Source organism: Onychostoma macrolepis, chromosome 25 (genome assembly GCF_012432095.1).
Source record: "Onychostoma macrolepis isolate SWU-2019 chromosome 25, ASM1243209v1, whole genome shotgun sequence".
In the NCBI taxonomy this organism is placed as follows: Eukaryota; Metazoa; Chordata; class Actinopteri; order Cypriniformes; family Cyprinidae; genus Onychostoma; species Onychostoma macrolepis.
The window spans coordinates 12,352,415-12,374,343 of NC_081179.1; the positions used below are offsets into that span (position 1 = coordinate 12,352,415).

General features: G+C 38.4%; 2 protein-coding genes across 5 annotated transcripts; one reads left to right on the plus strand and one right to left on the minus strand.

Annotated features, from left to right (window-relative positions):
• The first annotated feature begins 1,422 nt into the window (after positions 1-1,422).
• fam185a (family with sequence similarity 185 member A) lies at positions 1,423-4,077 on the plus strand. The gene is made up of 8 exons (XM_058767643.1): positions 1,423-2,015; positions 2,261-2,370; positions 2,796-2,888; positions 2,961-3,099; positions 3,177-3,218; positions 3,298-3,393; positions 3,476-3,616; positions 3,783-4,077. Exons 1-8 carry the CDS (start codon positions 1,598-1,600, stop codon positions 3,899-3,901), a joined length of 1,158 nt encoding a protein of 385 aa, XP_058623626.1. The 5' UTR covers positions 1,423-1,597; the 3' UTR covers positions 3,902-4,077.
• A 180-nt stretch (positions 4,078-4,257) lies between these two features.
• Positions 4,258-7,858, minus strand: LOC131534641 (serine protease 27-like). Of its 4 annotated transcripts, none has more exons than XM_058767647.1 (6): positions 6,008-6,138; positions 5,712-5,880; positions 5,358-5,626; positions 5,136-5,281; positions 4,839-5,052; positions 4,258-4,726 (listed from the first exon to the last, which is right to left on the minus strand). In XM_058767647.1, the coding sequence occupies exons 1-6, from the start codon at positions 6,096-6,098 to the stop codon at positions 4,722-4,724; spliced, it is 894 nt and encodes a 297-aa protein (XP_058623630.1). In that variant the 5' UTR covers positions 6,099-6,138; the 3' UTR covers positions 4,258-4,721. The 4 variants fall into 4 exon arrangements, with proteins under 4 accessions (XP_058623630.1, XP_058623628.1, XP_058623629.1 ...); XM_058767645.1 differs by lacking the exon at positions 4,258-4,726 and adding an exon at positions 7,593-7,858 and having other exon boundaries at positions 4,786-5,052; positions 6,008-6,028; XM_058767646.1 differs by lacking the exons at positions 4,258-4,726; positions 6,008-6,138 and adding an exon at positions 7,593-7,858 and having other exon boundaries at positions 4,786-5,052.
• Positions 7,859-21,929: the final 14,071 nt, after the last annotated feature.

Below are 21,929 nucleotides of genomic sequence, written 5' to 3' on the forward strand. Positions count from 1 at the left end.
AAACCTGTGACCTCGCTTTATGTGGAATGACTAGAGTGCCACCTACTGGACGAGTTACAGCATTCGCGTGTGTAAATATAACAATAGCTGGCCAGAAAAGCAACAATTTTTTGACTGTGCCCCATTGTTTCAGGATTATGAATCACTTTTAGTAAAAATGTGTTCCCTAGGGCTAGTTACACAAGCAGTGATGTAGTGTCATGAATAATGTCGCTCGCGGGTATTACAAAAACAGACGGAAAATCCGCCCCAGTGTGACGCTCTGTCTGCTCAGCTCCAAAACAACCAGCTCTGGGAGTTTAAAACCATCGGGACATGACAGTTATGAGCCACTTACAACATAATAGTACATTCTCTAGTGCTACTACCTCTCAATATTAATAAAACAGGTTGGGACATATTTTGCCTATATTTTGGAGACCAAATGTCCACACAAAGATAGTAAAACGTGAAAACAGCTTTTAATTTTTGGGACCAGACGATGGTTCACATAAGAAACAGGCTTAATAAACAATGAATTATTGCATCTAAAAATGTAAAAAGGTTCTTTGAGGGTTAGGCTTACATTTTTAGACAGAGTTAGTGTAGGCCTGTAGAAAATATCTTTAGCTTAGATGTCAATGAAGTTTGCAACATGGCACAATAGTAAGCCTATCATTATTTTGTGGCTAATTTAATCTTGAATTATAAATTCATACTTATAGACATTATATGTTATGAAAACATAATTAAGTCAAAGTAAACTAAAAACTATATGTTGTGTGTGACTATATTAGCTGGGTCATCAAAATGTATTCTAACTCTCCATTTTATAATGGTTAACTCCAAATCTTATATCAGTACATTACTGTTGTTGTTTTTGTTGATATTAATTCAAATATTGGTAACACTTTACAATAAGATTCATTATAACATTAGTAAACATGAACTAAGAATGAACAATAGTTCTACAACATTTATTAATCTTAGTTAATGTTAATTTCAGCATTTATCAATGCATTATCAAAATCATAGGTTGTGTTTGTTAACATTAGTTAATGCTCTGTGAACTAACATGAATAAACAATGAACAACTGTATTTTGATTAACTAACATTAACAAAGATTAATAAATGGTGTATTAAATGCATAGTTCATTGTTTGTTCATGTTAGTTAATACACTAACTAATGTTAACAAATGACACCTTATTGTAAAGTGTTACCCAAATATTTTGCCTTTTTGTCATTTTAACTTTGTCTTCTTCTTCTTCTCCTCCTTCTATAGCCTATTATTAATACTCATTATTATAATATTTTTAAAAAAAAAATCGTAATTTTATCCTTCTTTAAACATACAGACGACAGTCACACTTTATTTAAAGATGAATGATGTATCTTCGGTATCACGGAGTGGACTTCATTTTACGGTTGATGAACTACACTTCCCATAATTCCACTCGCGCTCTGAACCTGTTCCGGTTTGCTGTCATTGCTGTGCGCTGCACTCGTCCTCGTGATGTAAACATTTCTACACGGCGTTTACTATTGCAAGTAGCGTTTAGCATTTTATTCTAATGCGTACTTATAGTCTTAGTGCACACTAAGTGAAGCTTTAGTGATGTTTACTTGTGCGATTAGACAGCGGTTATGTCACGGCGTGTGTGTGGGTTCAGTGCAGAGATGTTCAAGACTCTTCAGCAGGGCTTTGATCTCTCAGGCTCTCCGAGCCTTTTCAGATGCTCCTGCAACTCCTAAAGACTTGAATAAACCTATAAAGCAATGGGAATTATTAGTTAATCCTTTCACAAAGGTCAAATGTCATTTAGGCTGTAATATATCCATAAAACCACTGGATCCACATGATTTTCCTGAGGCAGATCGGGCATTTATTAGTGTGCACGTGACAGATGCGAATCAAACTGTTAATGTGGACGGGTTTCATGTTCATTATGATGATCAAAGCAATGAACTTAACATTTTGGGAGATGAGGTGGATAGCAATGTCACTGTTGAACTGACAGCACCTATCAAATGTGGTAAGGATTTGTATTCAGGCTTGTAAAGGTACTAATAAATCAAATATTTATATTATGTTTTATTATTAATAATTAAACTATTATTGATAGTTTACTTTATTAATATCATACAATTATAATATTTTAAAATTAATGGCTTTACTAGGTAAACTCTATTTAGAGTAAGTTTAGGTAATGTAATGAATAAGTATACTTAAATTTATAGGAATACATGTGCATCTTTTAGTCCCTGTCCGTTCCTCCAGATCTCCACATCAAGACTAAAGACAAAGGCAATGTGAAGATCCAGAAAATGGAGAGTGACCTCTGCCATGTTCACACAGAGAGAGGGCACTGTGTCCTAAAGTCTGTCAAGGTGACGCATTCGCTTTTTAATCATTTAATGCAGGGGTTTTCAAACTAGGGGACAGCAAAGGAGTAGCCTACTAGGCAGTCAATAAAAAAAAAAAAAATACAAAAATAAATAAATAAATAAAAAATGCTAAAAAATTTATTAATTAGAATAAAAATAAAATATACTTGAATAATGAATATACATTACTAAACATTACTATAGTAAGTGGCGCAATAAAGATTTTTTTTTTAAATATTATACACACATTTATAATTTGTAAAAGTATAAATATATAGTTGCCTTTAAATTTTAGGATGCTCAAGGTTCTGTGGTATCTAAAAAATTGAAAACCCCTGATTTAATATGTCATAAAGGCCTAAATATAACTTGTTTTTTTTTGTGATAATATGGATTATTATCTTGAGTTTAACTTTGATTTTGTTTAGGGTCATGAGGTTCAAGTTCAGTCCACAGGAGGAAATGTCACTGGACTTCAGACCATTCATGGGAATGTTAATATCAGCACATCTTTGGACAGTGTAAGTAGTTTATGATATACATAACTGCATATTCTGCGAAACTGGTATTATATCACAGTTTTTGTTCTCCAGAATGTCGATATTAAGAAAATCCAGGGAAGCACCATGAATCTCTCCACAGAACATGGGGATCTGAAAGTGAAGGCCATTTATGGTGAATCCACCTCAATGTCCACTTCCTCCGGGAACATCCAGATTGGCCATGTACACGGTGAGGGGAAGGGGTGGTAATGGCTTATTTTAAAGACCTGATGTGCAGTTAGGACATGTGTCATTGTTGTTTTACAGGTGAAGCTCTTGTACAAAGTAAAACAGGAAATATTGTCATTGGTAAGTGAGCAGTCTGAATTGACAGTAGCTTATTTAGTCACTCATTTAGTGCTCTAAAGATGTCTTTCCTGCTTCACAGACAGCTCAAGTGGTGCCCTGAAGGTGTTTACTGCTGCTGGAAACATTGATGCATATGTAGGCCAAGATGGAAGTGCAGAACTTCACAGTCAGCAAGGTAATAATCAGAATCAGAATTTGAGTATATTTCTAAGAACTTGAACCTTGTTTTAAACTAGTTTTATTCATCATTGATCCAGGTGCTGTGTGTGTGCGTGTGCCGTCCACTATGAAAGCAGCAGTGCACTTATCTGGAACCTCTGTTAGCATTAGCTCAGAGATAGTCAGCTCATGTCAAGAGACTAAACGTACTTCAGCTGATGGGAAAACAACAGTAACAGGTGAGTAGAACCCAGACCCAATGGATGTCTTTTAACGGCCTGATACTTTTTTGTTCGGTTGCAAGTCTATATCTTATCCTCAAACACAAACATGAAAATTTGACTATTTAAACCACATTATCTAACATATTCTCTGCATTCATTACATTGTATGTATTCACTTTAGCGAATTTGCATGGTGGCGTTCATGAAGAACGATGGATCAAAGCCACTGCTGAAAAAGGTGCTGTCAACCTGAGAACCCAGAGCTGGTTTGAGACCCTCAGACTCGGAGCTCAGAGTTAAAATCTGCACAGAAGCACCTGGGACCAGCTACAGAACTGACAGAACCTTGCTGCTGGTTTTAGACAGTAGATTTATACTGGAACAGCCTGAGAGACGTTACAGTATATCAGATTAGTTGATAAATAGAATGCATTGAAACAATTGTACAAAAGAAAGAAATAAACCATGCCATTTTAAAGCACTTTTTAATTTTGGTAAAAACTTCCACATGCATTGCAACATACAATATGTGTATTACAGAATACATACACTACTGTTCAAAAGTTTGGGGTCAGTTTGTAGGGCTGCATTTTTTTAATCAAAAATGCAGTGAAAATTGTAATATTGTAAAATATTATTACAATTTAAAACAACTTTTTTCTATTCAAATCTATTTTAAAATGTCGTTTATTTCTGTGATGCAAAATCATTACTCCAGTCTATCTTCAGTGACATGATCCTTCAGAAATCATTCTAATATGCTGCTCAAGAAACATTTTTTATTATTATCAGTGTTGAAAACAGTTCAGCTGCTTAGTATTTTTATGGAAACCATGATTTTTTTTTTCTGTTCAAAAGATTTGCAAAATTATATGAATGAAAAAGTTAAAATGGTGTTTAACTGAGAGAAGATGAGAAAAATACTGCTTTTTGTTCACAATTAATCTTGTTAGTTACACACAACTACTATGGTCAGTTCTGTAGAAAACGATGCCTGTTCAACAAATGTTGAACTTGTGCAGTTTGTGATGATCATATCCATGAGTGAAGTTCTATGACAGGCCTTTTATAGTGGAACTGGTTACTGGCATTGCAGTTCTTGAAAGTAGGGGTAAACACCTCAACCTGCAGAGATAAAACAAAGTACAAATACATGTAACAAAACATAAGAAATGTATGTAATGTGTCTAATATCCTGTAGGTTGTGTGTACATGTTTAAAGCTAAACAGGTTTTACCTTGGCTAGCAGAAGAACATGAGATTTGGGGGTTGAAGATGACGAATCCTGGGAGGTTTTTGCCGATGGAGGTGGTGATCCATTGCTGATACTGTGACACACGGGTGTACACACCAGGTTCACTGGGCTGACCACAGTCATGACCCCTACTAATGATACCAGACTGAACCCACACTGAACACTGCTGACTCACCATTGGACCACCAGAGTCCCCCTACAGAGAGAGTACCTTCCTGATGTGTGTAGTGTACATAAGCACATTTAGATGAGTGGTAATAATCTGATTGGTTATTGCACCTGGCAGGTGTCTTTTCCTCCCTGCAGTAAAGCAGCACACAACATGTTGTCTGTAACGAGGTTGGCACCCAGCAGATTATTACATTCAGAATTAATTACCACTGGAACCACAGTCTCCTGCAGAGTCCCAGGATAAGACAAATTCACTGGACACACAAACAGAGTCATCAATTTGTGATGTTAGCAGATATGTGTGTGTTTGTGTGATTGTGTATGTGTTACCTCCAGATGCAGTTTGTCCCCAGCCTGTGATCCAGCTGCTGGTGCCGGAAGGGAAGTCGCTGCTTTCCGCTGCTAAACACACAGGTCTAATATAGTTAGTGAAGTTGACTGAAGAGGACAGACGCAGAAGAGCGATGTCATTGTTGTAGGTGTCGCTGTTGAAGGACGGGTGAATGAGGAGCGTGTTGACACTTCTGCTGAGTTCGTGCCCATGATCGCCCTGCTGTCTCCTCCTTCCCAAATACACAATGATGCTGAACGTGTTGACACTGAATGAAGAAAACAACAATATTACAAGAGCAGAGAGAGCAGTGTTTAATATCCGTGGGAAATGTGTGATTATGTGCTTCTAACCTAGAAAAACAGTGAGCTGCAGACAACACCCATCCACTGCTGATGAGGGAACCCCCACAAAAATGGCCTTTATATTTGGGGCTGTGAAGACTGACCATCCATGGCCACGCCCCCTCATGTGCATCCGTACCACCCACAACTCTGGGGTATAGAGGGGCATGGCCACAAACTGAGAAAGAAGAAAGAGAAACTGTTCACAGTGACACCCAAGACACCATCAGATCACATTAGTGTTTCTATTAAAACACTTTTTAGTTTTTTTGTCATTCTTTGACATCCATGGAAGGGGCTCTTACCGTTCAAATGAGAAAGACAATCTGCAATAGAATACACAAGGTGGTAAAGATTACAGCAGGCCCCAACACTACACAAATATTTAACACACATTTCAGGTCTCGGACAGAGGCGGACAAAGTACACGACTCCATTACTTGAGTGAAAGTACAGATACTGCTGGTCAAATATTACTCCATTACAAGTAAAAGTTGTAAAGACAGATTTTTACTTGAGTAAAAAAACAGAAGTACCAAAAGTTAATTTCCTTTTTTTATGTCAATGCACTGTTTTATTATTGTTGTACGTAATACTTGCAATGCCTCTGAAGCAACTTACAATACATTACACCTACTGAATACACTGACTAGCTTGTAGTATCTTTGGAATAAAGAGCTTTTAGAATGTTAAAAACCTAAGGGGGAAATATATATATATATATATATATATATATATATATATATATATAAAACACACCTACCCACCCCCACAAAAGCAGGATGGTAGTGATCGCACAGCTCTGACAGTGTGTGCACACATCTATAGCCATTCATCCACATTTGAACAGAATGGACAGTAAATACAGAGTGATAAGGAAGAGAAGAAAAAAAAAAATCAAACCTGCTTTAAAACCCAGCAACACAACTGTAGCTGTATAACTTTACAACAGCAACACTGCTTTAACAAAAAAGCAAAACAGCAAGACTTATTTGACATCAAAACAAAAAAAATTCTAAAATGCTGTCTAATCGTTCCCGCAGTACTTTGATGTCACACACAGAACAGTCTGTGCAGTGCTGCTTCAAGTCCAACACCTACATTGTGTTTTATTAGGACATGCACAACAGTTCTTCTGTGGCTTTATAAGTAATATTTTCACGTACACAATTTAGCAAAATCAGACAATATTGTGTCTAATATACATCACATTATTAACTTTTTATTATTGAATTGTTGTAAATAAATATCACATTTGCAACTGGTCAGTGTTCACAAAAATGCTGGGAAATCACTTCATGTAGCCCTACAAGAGTGATTACTGATAAACTGTCTGAAAAAAGAAAGTCATGTTTTGGAGAAGAAAAAAAAAATCACCCACTGACTTTCAAATCTGCTACGTCTTTTTTTAGTGTTGACTATCCCAATCACACTTTAGTGGGCGGAGTTAGTGTAAATAGCATTTGCCAACAAGACGGGCTATTTGCACTTAGTAATATTTTGCACACTAATGGCTCTCTACTTCGAGGACCTTGATAGAAATGTAGTGGAGTGAAAGTCATAAGTTTACAGAAAAATAATAATCAAGTAAAGTACAGATAGCCTACTCAAAAAGTGTACTTAAGAACAATACTCAAGTAAATGTACTTAGTTACTGCCCGCCTCCGGTCTCGGAGTAATTAATAAAGTTGTCAATATATATATATATATATATCTATATAAAACATTTTTTTTTACACTATGGCGTCTCTATCTACATTGTAGATGCTAGGTAGTTCAAACAACAGTATTGCATCCAGCTAAACCCATTCATCAGTGCTCTCTTTTTTTGTTTACGGGCATGGCATATACTGTAGGCTGTATTTTACAGCCCTGCCTGTAAGAGCTTACCTTTAACGCATATTACGAGCATGGCCACATATGTTAACCTCCACATCGTCGCTAGAATCGCTCTTCACCGGCAGTATGGATCATGGATGTCTGTAGTAGTTTTATCCTGCAGAATGTCACTTGCATATTCGTCTTCCATTTTCCAGAATCATATTTTATTCCTTTCTCTCTCTTTTATTGTATTTTGTTTTATTTCTATAATACTAAACCTGGTTTCGGCAGCAAAACCATGAGTGACAGGTATGGGAAAGACAACAGTTTGTTATAGTGCCTACTTTTCATTGACGTGTTATATGCAAATGCACTTTACTGCATGCTTGACATGAAACAGCCTGTGTAATTTAAATAAAATTTTCAAAAATATCACAATAAATGACTTCTGTCTGATTTATTATAATTATATTTAGCTTCATTAATACATTGTATAACTTGTATAAATGTTTGGTTCGATTTCAATGTGTGTAAAAGGCGTAGATCGAAGCTTATATTGAAAACAAAACAAGACCAGGCTCCAAAGGCTCAAAGGACAGTTATTTCCTCAAGAGCAAAAGACCTGGCGCTGGCCAAACACTCAGAACACCCTATATTTTACTAAGTAAAGTTTCATTTATTTATCTTATTATTACTATTAATATGAATCATTTTAACACGTTAAAATACTTATATTCACTTTACACTGGTTGGCCTATACACTGCAGTGCTCAAATGAGATAGCTTGACTTCACCTTGTTCCAGAGCATTTGAATAGTTCTGGGAATCAGTTGGGATAGACACATAGAATTACAGCTATTTAAACAAACAAATAAACAGACAGACAGATAGATATTGTGAGTTTAGTGTTAGTTTATGGGGCAAACTGAGCCAGATGTTTTGGGTAGGTTGAGTCAGTGGTTAATTTTAATATTTTGTCATAAACTATAAGAAACACATGTACAGTTCAGTCTATGAGATTCCTGATGATTAGAGGAATGACAAGACAACTCAAACTGTTAGCTGATGGCTTAGTTGTAATTAACTTTACAACCAAATTCAAGAAAGTACCATGACATTTCTTTGATTGAAGAATTTGTGGCCAGCTTTCTTTGAAGGACCACCGACAAAATCCACTTTTGCTCTGAAGGACTTTTGCTCTGAAGTAAAAATATGCTGTTTTATGTTGACAAATTATGTTATGTAAAGTATGAAAGGATGGAGGTTTTACAGAAACGTGTGTGCTAAAGAAGGTACAACAGCTTCACAATGCTGGGAAATTGCAAGCAGGAGGAAGAATTGTTGGAATTTTAATAGTCATATTAGTCTTATTGTCTTGGTGTTATCATGAGTTCGCACACATTAGATTAATAAACAAAAAAACAACAACACATAGTTAGGCCTACTGTAATTGGGTCTAAACTTTAAATAAATATATAAATAAAAATTTAAATAATTCCAAGGTACAAAAATGTAACTTTCACATCTGAATCTGAAAAGCTGTACCTTTATTACTCGTTTTGGGAACAAAATTGTACCCTAAGTACCTATTGTGGACCTTTAAAGGTAGGCTACCATTATATTTTTTTGTTCCCCTAGGATAAACATCTTGGTTTTGATTTATTTTCATGCAAGAATTAAAAATGTTACATTATATGAAATGCAGCAGAAGTGTGTGGTCATGTTATGGGTTTCTCTCTATTTCAGTAGCATCTTAATTTTCTCTCTTTTTTTTTGATGTTTGTTCAGCGAGTTATTATTAATTTTGATGATTACATTCATAAAACAAAAGACACAAGTTTGCAGTTCTAAGTGATGTTTTATTAACAAATTTCGGGAGGAGCATGCGCAGATAATAGAGTCTGGGAATGTGTCGTCACAGCGGCAATGCATTCTGGGAATTTAGGTCACGGGAGCCACAGCGGAGACTGAGTGGTAGTGAATGTAGACTTTTTATATTATTTAATGTTTATATTATTCTACTTAAGATCGCGTTGCAGTGGTTAAGGCTTACTGTATCATCAATTGCCACATCCCTTTGCACAGCCGGTGTGAAAAACGTGCTTTCTCCGCGTTATAATGCCGAAAAAGCAGAGCTTTTCCCCGCAGACATTGATGATAAAGGCTATGGCAATTGATCATTCCAACGCGATCTAAGTTGAATCATAAACATTAAATATGTCTACATTCACTACAGAACTCGGATGAAAATTAAACCGAAACTCGGTACATACATCTAAAATAAAATGTGGCTTTATAATTCATCTTTGTACTTTGTAGTTGTTTCCATAATATACCCTCATATTGTTCTAAATTCATTACTTGCCAAGCTTAAGCTCAAATTACTTTTTAAATATTTAAATGAAAATAAATATTTGATTCACTGTTTTGTCAACTGTGTTACAGACAAAAGTGGTGTCATAGAAGAAATAAATGAAGTACTACACATATGATAAAACATTTGTTTGAAAGTTATTGAGTCTATTCACCAGGGGTTTTGAGGTTGTATGTCTAACTGATTTAAAAAATATGAATTTTAAACTGAATAACGGATATTCTTTGGTATACTATCATCAAGGATGGATATTTTTTCAACATAATTCTCCATTACACTGAATCTAGAGTTATTCAACATCTTTATGTAATACTGTTCACTCTAGAGATGTCCTTTTTATAATTTTTATAAAAATTTTGCCTACAATTAAAGATTTATGACACAAAAATCACACGTAACACAGTTGACAGAAGTAACACGGTTGACAGGATGCATTAGGAGAAAAAGAGAAACCTTTCTTTAAAATAAAACCTTTTTATTTTGACAAGTGTCAGCAACAAGTAATTAATTAACTCTCTTGAAACAATGGAGAAAACAAACAAAAACTTTAAAAAATGCTGTTAATACTACATTAGTCTCATTCACAAAACAGTCTATGTTTTTGTAAATACGCAGCCCTTCTCTCAGGATCAGCATCACGCCGAGCCCTGTACTGGCGCTGCTTCTCTGCAGCAGATAACATAATTTCCCTAAAACAAGATTAAGAGCACTTTATAGTTTTTCAACCTTGCTTGATAGGGATCACATTAAATAAATGTCAGCAGAAACCCACCATTCCAAACCATGAAATCATATAAAAATGAACCATACTTCATGAAATCCTTGTTTGTTGATATATGTATATTTCTGGAGATAATATAGATTTTGCTGAAAAGCTATGGAATGCTCCTTTAATCGAGTGTAATGATTTATTCAGTGCAATATATAGATAATATTATAGTGTTAAGATTAGTTAAATTAATCCCTTAATGTGAATCACATGTTTTTATAAAATAACTATTACTATGTAATTACACTTGTTCATATTTTACCATGTCATTCCTGTGTTATAACAATAGTTAATGTATGTTTTTATCAACAATACTCAATATAGGCATACACTATGGCAAGAAACCCAGCCAACATTGTCAACCGTGTTAATCCCTGTCAACTGTGTTACACTTGATGGGTAACACAGTTGACAAGTAACACAGTTGACATTTCTTCCATTTTAGGGCCTTGTGCTAACTGTAGACCTTGAACATGTCCCCACATTACCTTGATCAACTAGTGTTTTTATACATTTTATCTACATTTTGTAAATATAATATCTAAAGTAAGTACACATGACCATGTTGATAACACAGTTGATGAGCAATTCATCTACTCTATGTGTAGACAATAATAATGATTAAAAATTGAAGAGGAGGAGTAGAAACTTACCACACTGTATTTAAAATTCCCGCCACTGAAGGTCGTGACATCACATGATGTTGGACATGTGACTTTGGAACAAACCATTGCTGATTTATAGGGGTTTTGTCAATGGGTAACACAGTTGACAAAGATTTCTCGGACACACACAAAGTTAATCATTTAATAGATATAAACAAGTGAATTAGTTTTTAAAATACATTTGCCTTGTTTTAATGATTATTTTTAACAAATAATGATGAAAATAATATACAAAAACATGTATTGTAGTGTTAATTTGAAAGGCAAAACTTGACTTTTAGCAAATCGGACAGCACAAAAACTGTTATTTCCAGTACAGCATATGCATTTTCTCCTAATTAACTTTTGGAACTGGTTGACTTTTATGCATGAAATAAAGAGGAATGTGCCTAAATATAAAAGTGATCATTGCTTGAAGTGAATATTCAGTAAAAATGATAAAATACAATCAATGGACTTGAAATGTACCCTTAATTATAGAATGACCTTTATAATGCCGAAAAAGCAGAGCTTTTCCCCGCAGACATTGATGATAAAGGCTATGGCAATTGATCATTCCAACGCGATCTAAGTTGAATCATAAACATTAAATATGTCTACATTCACTACAGAACTCGGATGAAAATTAAACTGAAACTCGTATGGTACGTTAAACATCTAAAATAAAATGTAATTTTAAAATCTAAACATCTCAAATAAAATAAAATGCTTTATTCATCTTTGTAGATTTAATATATTATAGATACAGTGACTTGCATTAAACTGTAAGTCCTCACACCACTAATAGAAGGAAATCATATATGGAAATGTTATTTGCGGCAGCTCGTTAATACCCGGCCACTTTTATACAGATTAAGTTTCCTTCATTCATTTGATCGCTCGCAACGTTGTTCGGCATCGCTAGTAGGAATCTTCAGTCAATGTATTTATTTGCATAGCATCCACAATACACGTCGTTTCAAAGCAGCTTCAAGTTCTGTTACCTCTATAATGGTTTAACTCTTAACACTGAGCAGTTTACCGGGCAATATGACAATATAACAATGATCTAGCTGTAGTGTATTCTCCCCTTACAAAATTAGCCATGGTTTTGCTACTCTAACCATAGTTTATCCATGGTATTTAATAAGATTGTGGTTATAGGAATGGTAATACATAAACCAAAAACACGGTCGACACGTTTACTATAGTAAAACCATAGTTAATTGTAGTAAGTGTTTTAGCAGTTAGCATATATCAGTACTGTAGTGAAGGCCTTCACGAGCCGGGGCCTCACCGCAGCAAAGCCTCACTCGCTTCCCGCTTCGGCTCAGCTCTTCTGGCCACAGCGCCGTATGCAGCCAGGCCTCTAACTTCTACCTCCGCTAGCGGCGCGGGCCACCAGTGTTGCCAAATAATTTTCAGGTAAAAATCGCTAAAGGCAGATCATTTGTTGCTAAAAGTTGTTAAATGACGTCGCGACATCATCGGAGGTTAATATCATTTATGTAACCATGACGCAAGTGCACACGCTGGAATTATTTTTCACCAGCATTTACCTGTATTTAATTTACTCATTTCATTTAAATGGATGGATGGGTAAGTCGGATAAGATCAACAGTGGAAGATAAGTTTCACTGTTGATCACAGTGGACCAACAGTAATAATTAACAATCATATGTACAAACTAAAAATTAAGGCTTATCATAAACAATTATTGAACAAGTGCAACCTGCAACTTAATTCTTATATGAAGTGCGTACTGCTAGGCACCTCCCTCAAAGTGTGTAATGTTACCAGCCGATGTGCAGCTTAGCTGGCTAGCTGTTTCAATACTTTTTCATTTTGTGTGGTTAAGCGAAAAATGCATGCCTTTTATCATTATCACTTTTTAAAGGCTGCCAAATAAATTTTTAAAAATGGCTACATTTGTGAGATGGTTCTCACTGCAGAACACAAGATCCAGGGGGTGTGGTTGGATCTAGATCCAACTCCTCCCACCTTACATTTACCTAAACCTACCTGTCTCCACCCCCTGATCCATAAACCTACCCATCTCCACTCCCTGGATGTGGATCCAACCCCGCCCCCTGGATCTTTGTTCTGCAGTGAGGGGCTACTGACATTTTTTTGCTTGTTGCTTTGAAAAACAAGTCACTAGGGTAATCTGAGAAATTGTTAAATCTAGCCAAAAAATTTAGTTGGCAACTCTGCAGGCTACCAGGATATTTCAGCATGTCCCGCCAAAGTCACAAACCACTCCCCTTTTTTCCTTAGCCTACAGCTACAGCAACAGACAGTAGCCCCTCACTGCAGAACAAAAGATCCAGGGGGCGGGGTTGGATCCACATCCAGGGGGTGGAGATGGGTAGGTTTAGGGGTGAAGATGGGTAGGTTTAGGGGTGGGGATGGACCATAGGACCATCTCGCAGCAGAAGCAAGCATGTGGCTGCCTCTGCTTGCAACGCAGGCTTTCACATCTCAGACTTTCCTTCTACTTCCCCTAACCCCTTCCCTTTTCAGCAGCCTCCAGCTCCCGTGGCGGACACTAGCACGAGGCCGCCGCCCCTGCTAGCAGTGCAGGCTGCACAGGCTCTGCAGCTTTTTTTCCCCGAATGTCGCAAACCCTTGCATGTCTTTTCCCCTGTTACTTCTAACCCCTCTTCCTTTCCAGTTGCCTCTAGCCCCCATAGCAGACGCTAGCATGAGGTCGCCTCCGTTAGCGATGCAGAATATTCAGGCTCTGCAGGATGTCACAAAACCCCACTCCCTTCCCATGACCTACAGCAGCTGAAGCAAGCGTGAGGCTGCCTCTGCTTGCAACACAGGCCCTCGCATGTCTTTTCCCCTGTTACTTCTAACCCCTCTTCCTTTCCAGTGACCTCCAGCTTCCATAGCAAATGCTAGCGTGAGGCTGCCTCCGCTAGTGGTGCAGACCCATCCTCTGCCTTTTCCTTGCCCCACTGTCCAGCTCTATCACGAGGACGCCTTCGCTTAAGGCACAGGTCCACACATCTCAGTTTTCTCCTGCTGCTACTAATAACCCCTCTTCCTTTTCAGTGACCTGCTTCCATAGCAGACGTTAGCGTGAGCACGCCTCCGCTAGCGGCACCGACCTATCCACAGCCCTTGCCTCACCCCTCTCCCATACCCATGGCCCATAGTGAGCATGCCTCCGCTAGCAGTGCAGACCCATCCACAGCCCTTGCCTCACCCCACTCTCAACCCCCTCCCCTACCCATGGACCGCAGCCCAACCATCCAAGTCTAGCATGAGCATGCCTCCGCTAGCAACGCGGGCCCCGGCGCCCACCATTCCCCCTCTCTTTTCCTCCCTTTCTTCCACTCTCAGAATGGTTCCAAGCATGAGAATGCCTTCGCTAATGGCGCAGACCCCGACGCCCGCCACTCCCCCTCTTTTCCCTCCCCTTCTCCCACTCCTGGAGCTGTCCCAAGTGCGAGCTTGCTTCCGCTAGCGGTTCCGGCGGCTACCTTTTCCTCCTCCCCTTGCTCACCCTTCTCGCTATCTTCCACCACGCCATTCCCCCTACCCATCCCTCCGAACGCTCTTGCCTGGGAACCACCCCCCGTATCCAGCAGCATCAGGCCACGGATTTGTCAGAAGCCTTCAAGACCCTACATGCGGTCAGACCACTTCCATATCAAAGAAGCTCATCGAACCCTCATCAGCTGACCCCCTTTAACACTAGAACCGCCAGAGGTCGCTGTATACCTAAAAGCACCAGCGGTAAATTTTACCCGCACACATGGCAACTGTTTTTATATTGCTAAAGAACATATTATTTCACTGTATTATGCTACTGTCTTCACAAAGAAGTGTCTAGAGTCATGAAATGGTTGTCCAGTCATCAACTGTATTTTTACCCTGTTTTATGTTAAAGATTTTTTAATGCAGCCTACACTAATCCATAATGGTCAGTAGGCTAAAAAAAAGCCTGCACTGACAACGAAAATTAGAAGGTAGTAAATATTTGGGTGGTGTAATATTATAATACAATGTCATTAATCAATATATTAGGATAACCCATGTTATTTAAATTACTAAAATAGACAGAGCAATAATAGTTCTCCACACTGCATAGGATGATGCGATGACAAATTCAAGCGCACAGCTTCACCTAGGCCCAATTATTAATCTGTTTAGTTATATAATTTATAATTTGAATAAGAGAACAACAAACTTCGGGTAATAATAAAAAAAAAGAATTATTCATTACAACATAGATTGGATTTATTTATTTTTTCCTTCAGAAAACGGCCAGAGTATAATAAATAGCAGCACCGTACGTAGCGAACCATAAACGATATGGCAAGACAAAAATGAAATAATAAAACCAAAGTTTGACCAATTATGAGTAACGTTAGGCTAAAACCTCTAAATATGATGTCTGGATCACTGTCAGATGCTCAGCCGACCCAGGATGTATAATTTACCATCAGACTCTCCATCACTCATGGCATTTAGTGTTTCTAATACCTACCTTCTATAAATCGCCTTTTAGTCATTTTGACTTTATGAAACTGATAACCGCTAAATCAGTGAGTGAAAGGCGTTGCCTAGAAATGTACAGTGTTAAAACACAAGCGTACAGTAGGTATAAATGCTCTTTTTTTTTTTTATCTAAATTTTTACAATATTGGGTTGTAAATTACATAATTTTAGTAAAAGTCAATGTCTGGGAGGCTTGAATGTTTTGTTGAAAATCTGTTATGTACATTTGAAAAACAGCTACGGGTAAAATTTACCCCGTGGTGGTTCTAGTGTTAATGCCAGTCCATCCCTGTTCACTCGAACTTCAGACCCGCCAAATCCACCCATAGCGGCTCATCTCCACTTCAACCATCCCAGCAGCACCCCTGCTCCCGCAGGAGCCTTTTCTATATTCCTCCACTGCCGCAGCAGTGACCGCTCCCGCAGGAGCCCTATCTGTATTTCCCCACTGCCACAACAGCGTCTGCTCCCACAGGAGCCTTATCTATATTTCCCCACTGCTGCAGGAGCCCTATCTGTATTTCCCCACTCAGGGGCGGACTTGGCGATTTGGGGGCCCTAAGCAAATTCTAGGTATGGGGCCCTCATACAATAACTATGTGTCCTTTTATGCTTAACCCCTATCTTGCTCAAGTTTTTAGTTTATTTATCCCTTCACAACCAGTAATTAGTCAACTTGCTGCTGTTCTAAAGTCAAATTTGGCTACCTTATTTTTTGAGATTGCAAATGAAGACATTATCCAAAAAAAAAAAAAAAAAACTTGCACTTGTCCATTTAATAAATTGTAAACCTTTCCAATCTTTTTACAAACATACAATTATCCCAGGCAATTCATTATATATTTCAGGTGCTGAAGGCATACTGTAGGCTTTTTTTCCTGTTGCTGAGAGGTTGACTAACACTTTTGTTTACCCGGATTGATTATTGTAATGCCTTGTTGGCTGGGGCGTCAAAAGCTACCCTAAACAAATTGCAGGTAGTGCGAAACTCGGCTGCTAGAATCCTTACTAGAACTAGGATGAGAGATCATATTACGCCAGTCTTGGAGTCTTTGCATTGGCTTCCTGTTAGTTTTAGGGTTGATTTTAAAATTGATGCTTGCTTACAAGGCTTTACATGGGTTGGCACCTCAATATTTGTCTGAGCTTTTAATTCCTTATATTCCAACACGTGACCTTCGCTCATCTGAAACTGATCTTTTAACTGTTCCTTTAACCCGTTTAAGATTGATGGGCGATAGGGCTTTTTCTTTAGCTCCAAAACTGTGGAATTTTTTACCGATTGAGATGAGGCAAGCTAAAACTCTTAGCACTTTTAAATCTCGCCTTAAAACTTTTTTTTTTTTTTTTAGGGTAGCTTTTAATTAAAAAAATTATTATTTTTACATTGTTTTATTTGTTGTGTTTTTGATTGTTATTGTGTATGGTTTTATTTGTTGTTGTAAAGCGCTTTGAGATCTCCATTTAAAGGCGCTATAGAAAATAGTTTATTATTATTTATTATAGGCTTTGCCGAGAAACAAATCGAAAATGAAACCTATTATTAAGGGAAAATCTTCAGTCAGACAGCCTAGAATGCGCGCAAAGAGCACTCCCTCATAATCACTATAGTTGTCTCTCACTTCAATTCATTGCGATCTCACAACGTTCCGTTAATAACTGCACAATGAATCTCGTATTTACATCGTATCTACACTTTGTTATGAGATGATCCCCGACCTTGCAGAACTCAGCACTTGACAAAAACTCAGCATTTTGATCGGTAAGTGGATTCTAACTTAAACACTTCTGGTCACTGCATTCAAGAAATCAGCGCACATGTCTGTGAACGGCTACATTGCTCAACGCTTTAAATATGTTTCGCCAATATCAGATGGGGCCCCCTGATTCCCTGGGGCCCTAAGCGGCCGCTTACCTCGCTTATTGGTTAAGTCAGCCCTTGTCCCCACTGCCATAGCAGTGGCCGCTCTCGCAGGAGCCTTATCTGTATTTCCCTCTCATCTCTACTTTTCAGATGCCACAGCAGTTCCCACTTCCGCAGAAGCCATATTCTCTTTCAGATGCCGCAGCAGTGCCTGCTTCCGCAGGAGCCAAACTCTCTTCTCTATGGCCACAGCAGTGCCGTTACTCCAAGCGACGTCCAGCACCCCACCAACCTTAAGCTCTGCAAATTTTGCGGGGTTATCAACGCACCTCTCTGGCTGCTGTCCCGTGCTTATTGCATCTTTGGGGGGAAGGCTCTGGGTCTGGGCTAAATGCCGAGCTCGGACCCCTCACCCCGGACAGGGGGAGTACCCTGGGCTCGGGAGTAATTACCGAGCTCGGAGCCCTCTCCCTGTACAGCACGCCAAATACGCATGACCTTTACTCAGTTTATTATATGTAAGTGTGAACTCGTGAAACTATTTTATTATTCTCATAAAAGCCTTTTACACATGCTGCAACACAAGTATTCTTTCTAACATGTTATACTGACCATGGTATAATTTCAGCTTTATAAAATAGAAAACATGCAAGAAAGTATTATAAATACTTTCCATAATACATGTTCATGAGTTGGGGTGGTGGAGGGATGCCAGAAGACTTCTCACATTAGTGAGGTAAGCAGCTTCTAAGATATCCTTGTGTTGTGGTTGACAAGATTAAATGAACATTCTTCTCCCAAACTCTTTTACATTTAGTCATTTAGCAGATACTTTTATCCAAAGCAACTGAGAAAGTCGCTTAGAAAGAACTGGATTTGATATTTGCAAATCCTATAGGAAAAAAAGGCTCCATGCTTTTTGCAGTGAACCTGGTAACTATGAAGAGATTCCAGAGCAACACTTGACCAGAAGTAGAATCTCACAGACAGCAGACAGGAAGAAACTTTATCATGTGACCAGCATGCGTGGTAAGGTGTTGATGAGGATGCCCAGAGTTACCAAATTCAGCAGCTCAACCCACTGTAAAAAGTCAAGAGATGGAAAGAGAGATGTGAGTATGTGTGAAATTGCCAGTATTGTACTTCTCATTGCATCTCACATGACAGGAAGCTGAATTCACACAAAATACTCAAATTAACAAGCATTAGTCAAAGTGTGTTAAGGCTGTATTAATGTGTGTGGATATGTAGGCATGTGAGGGGGAGAATTTTACTTTGGCTGGCTGGCAGGCAGGCATGGGGTTTATTGGTTGAAAACAACAAATGCAGGCTGGTTTTGGCCAGTATGGCTTATGATCCATTGCTGATACTCTGACACGCAGGTGTACACATCAGGTCGGTTGGACTGAGCACACTCTTCGCCCCAGCTAATGACACCAGACTGAACTAGAGGTCTGCGCGGGACTGTTTTTTTTTAGTCCCGCTCCCGTGAGGTTTTATTACGCGCACCCACCCGATCCCGCCATATTCACTGTTTGTTCACCCGCTGTCTGCTTAGAATAATTTTCTTCCCTACCCGACCGTTCCCACTAAATTTAGATCTCGTTTCCAGAATCTCACATTTAAATTTCCTCTACTAAAAGAAAGAGAGAGAGGCTAACAAATAAACGTGTAGTCTACACAAAATTGTATGTTATTTTATTCATCTTGTCAAGAGTCTTGAATTTATTGACAGCAAAATGTTAAATGAATTTTGTGTCTTAAGACATAAAATTTGTTTAACATTGTGCTGCCAACACAGTAGGAAAAAGTGTATTTTTATTTGTCTTGTCAGGATATAATTCATTTAAATCGATTGCTTCAGTCTGTTCCTGTCTGTTGTGCTGCTGAGAGGTTTGCGATTGTAGCTCTGTGTAGCTTCGCTTTTTATTGAATCTCTACCTTACTTTCACTCCCTGTTGTTTAAAGTGATATATAACTTAATTCCCACCATATTTCTGGTGTTATCTTTCAAACTAATCTAACTAATTTGATCGTTCGTTTTTAAAACCGCAGCGCATTAGCCAGTTAATTTGTCACTCGCAGTTCCATTCGTGCCTATTTTCTTTTCATTTCTCTCTCGCTCCGTTTTTCACGAGTTCAACAAACAACAGTGGTAAGTTAAGTTGGTATCGCTCCTCAATCACGGTGAGTAATGGCTTCTTCTCCTGCTATTGTTGTTTGCACTGTTTGCCACATGTACAGTTTATCTGTCTCTGTCAGCAGCGACGGATTCACATGTGATAAATGCAGGGAAATAGTTAGGCTGACAGAGAAGGTTTTAGAACTTACACTCATCCAAACTTTAGTTGAGGACAGTAAGAATGTGAGGGCTGTAGATACTGCTTTGGATGCGACTAGCTCAGGGAGTCCTGTACATTGTTCGGTTTCGGTTGAGCCCGTGCAGCAGGGCAACTGGGTGACTGTGAGGCGGCCTAGTCACGGGTCAAAACACCACTCTTCCGTTTCGATCAAAACATCAAACAGGTTCTCCCCACTCGGTGACACACCCACTGAGAAACCTGATGAAAGTGCTCTAGTTATTGGCGATTCTATTGTAAGGAACGTGAAAATAGACACCAGCCACCATAGTCCATTGTTTACCAGGAGCCAGAGCGCCTGACATCTTGGCAAATTTAAAAGTGCTGGCTAATGCTAAACGTAAATTCAGTAAAATTGTTATCCAAGTCGGCGCTAATGATGTTCAACTTCACCAGTCAGAGATCATTAAAAATGTTAAAGAGGTGTGTGAATTTGTAAGTACGATGTCAGACACTGTAATATGCTCTGGTCTGCTCCCTGCTTACCGTGGCGACGAGATTCATAGCAGGCTGTCACTCAATGGCTGGATGTCTTAAGTGGTGCCCGCAAAATAACATGGGCTTTATAGACAATTGGAAAAAATTTGGGGGCAGACCTGACCTGTTGAAAAGAGATGGGTGTCCATCCCTCCAGGGGTGGTGCTGCTCTTCTCTCTAGAAATATGGCACATAGTCTTAGAGTTCATATTTGACTAACTGGGGCCCAGGTCAGGAAGCAGACAGACTGGCTAAACCGACCGTCTGCTAGCCGCTTCACGTCACAGAAGTCAGTTAATTCTCAGCACATAGACTCTTTCACCTAGATATCACACTATAGAGACGGTGTCTGTTCCCCGAACTAGAAAATACAGAACCAAAGTAATAGTAACAATTTAATTGATGTTCAACAAATAAAAAAACAGATATAATACAGAAATGCATGATAACGCTTGGCTTATTGAATATTAGATCCCTTTCTACAAAAGCACTTTTTGTAAATATGATCACTGACCATAAACTAGATGTGCTTTGTCTGACAGAAACCTGGCTAAAACCAGATGATTACATTACTTTAAACGAGTCTACACCAAGATTACTGTTACAAACATGAACCTCGTCCAAAAGGTAAAGGGGGAGGTGTTGCTACAATTTATAACAATATTTTCAGTATTTCTCAGAGGTCAGGTTTCAAGTATAATTCGTTCGAAGTAATGGAGCTTCATATAACGTTATCCAAAGAAACAAGTGTTAATGATAAATCCCCTGTGATGTTTGTACTGGCTACTGTATTCAGGCCACCAGGGCACCATACAGACTTTATTAAAGAATTTTCTGATTTTCTATCGGAGTTAGTGCTGGCTGCAGATAAAGTCCTAATTGTTGGTGATTGTAAATGTTGATGATGAAAAAGATTTGTTGGGATCAGCGTTTATAGACATTCTAAACTCTATTGGTGTTAAACAACACGTGTCAGGACCTACTCCTTGTCGAAATCATACTCCAGATTTAATACTGTCACATGGAATTGATGTCAGTGGCATTGAAATTTTGCAGCAGAGCGATGATATCTCAGATCATTATCTAGTCTCCTGTATATTCCATATAGCTAAAGCTGTAAAGCCAACTCCTTGTTACAAATATGGTAGAACCATCACTTCTACCACAAAAGACTGCTTTATAAATAATCTTCCTGACTTACCTCAGTTCCTCAGCATATCCAATAGCTCAGAACAACTTGATGTAACTGAAACTGTGGACTCTCTCTTCTCTAGCAGTTTAGATATGGTTGCTCCTTTACGCTTAAGGAAGATTAAGGATAAGAGTCCAACACCGTGGTATAATGAGCACACTCGCACCCTAAAGAGAGCAGCCCTGAAAAAAAGGGGCGCAGCTGGAGGAAAACA

What these genes read in the sequence shown, in the direction of transcription:
- fam185a (XM_058767643.1), top strand. Translation starts at nt 1,598, where the DNA reads ATGTTTACTTGTGCGATTAGACAGCGGTTATGTCACGGCGTGTGTGTG. An exon ending in GACAGCACCTATCAAATGTG is followed by an intron (nt 2,016 to 2,260) that starts GTAAGGATTTGT and finishes CCGTTCCTCCAG; the next exon opens with ATCTCCACATCAAGACTAAA. An exon ending in TCAGCACATCTTTGGACAGT is followed by an intron (nt 2,889 to 2,960) that starts GTAAGTAGTTTA and finishes TTTGTTCTCCAG; the next exon opens with AATGTCGATATTAAGAAAAT.
- LOC131534641 (XM_058767644.1), bottom strand. Translation starts at nt 6,098, where the DNA reads ATGTGTGTTAAATATTTGTGTAGTGTTGGGGCCTGCTGTAATCTTTAC. An exon ending in GGGACAAACTGCATCTGGAG is followed by an intron (nt 5,282 to 5,357) that starts GTAACACATACA and finishes TTGTGTGTCCAG; the next exon opens with TGAATTTGTCTTATCCTGGG. An exon ending in GAGGAAAAGACACCTGCCAG is followed by an intron (nt 5,053 to 5,135) that starts GTGCAATAACCA and finishes CTCTCTCTGTAG; the next exon opens with GGGGACTCTGGTGGTCCAAT.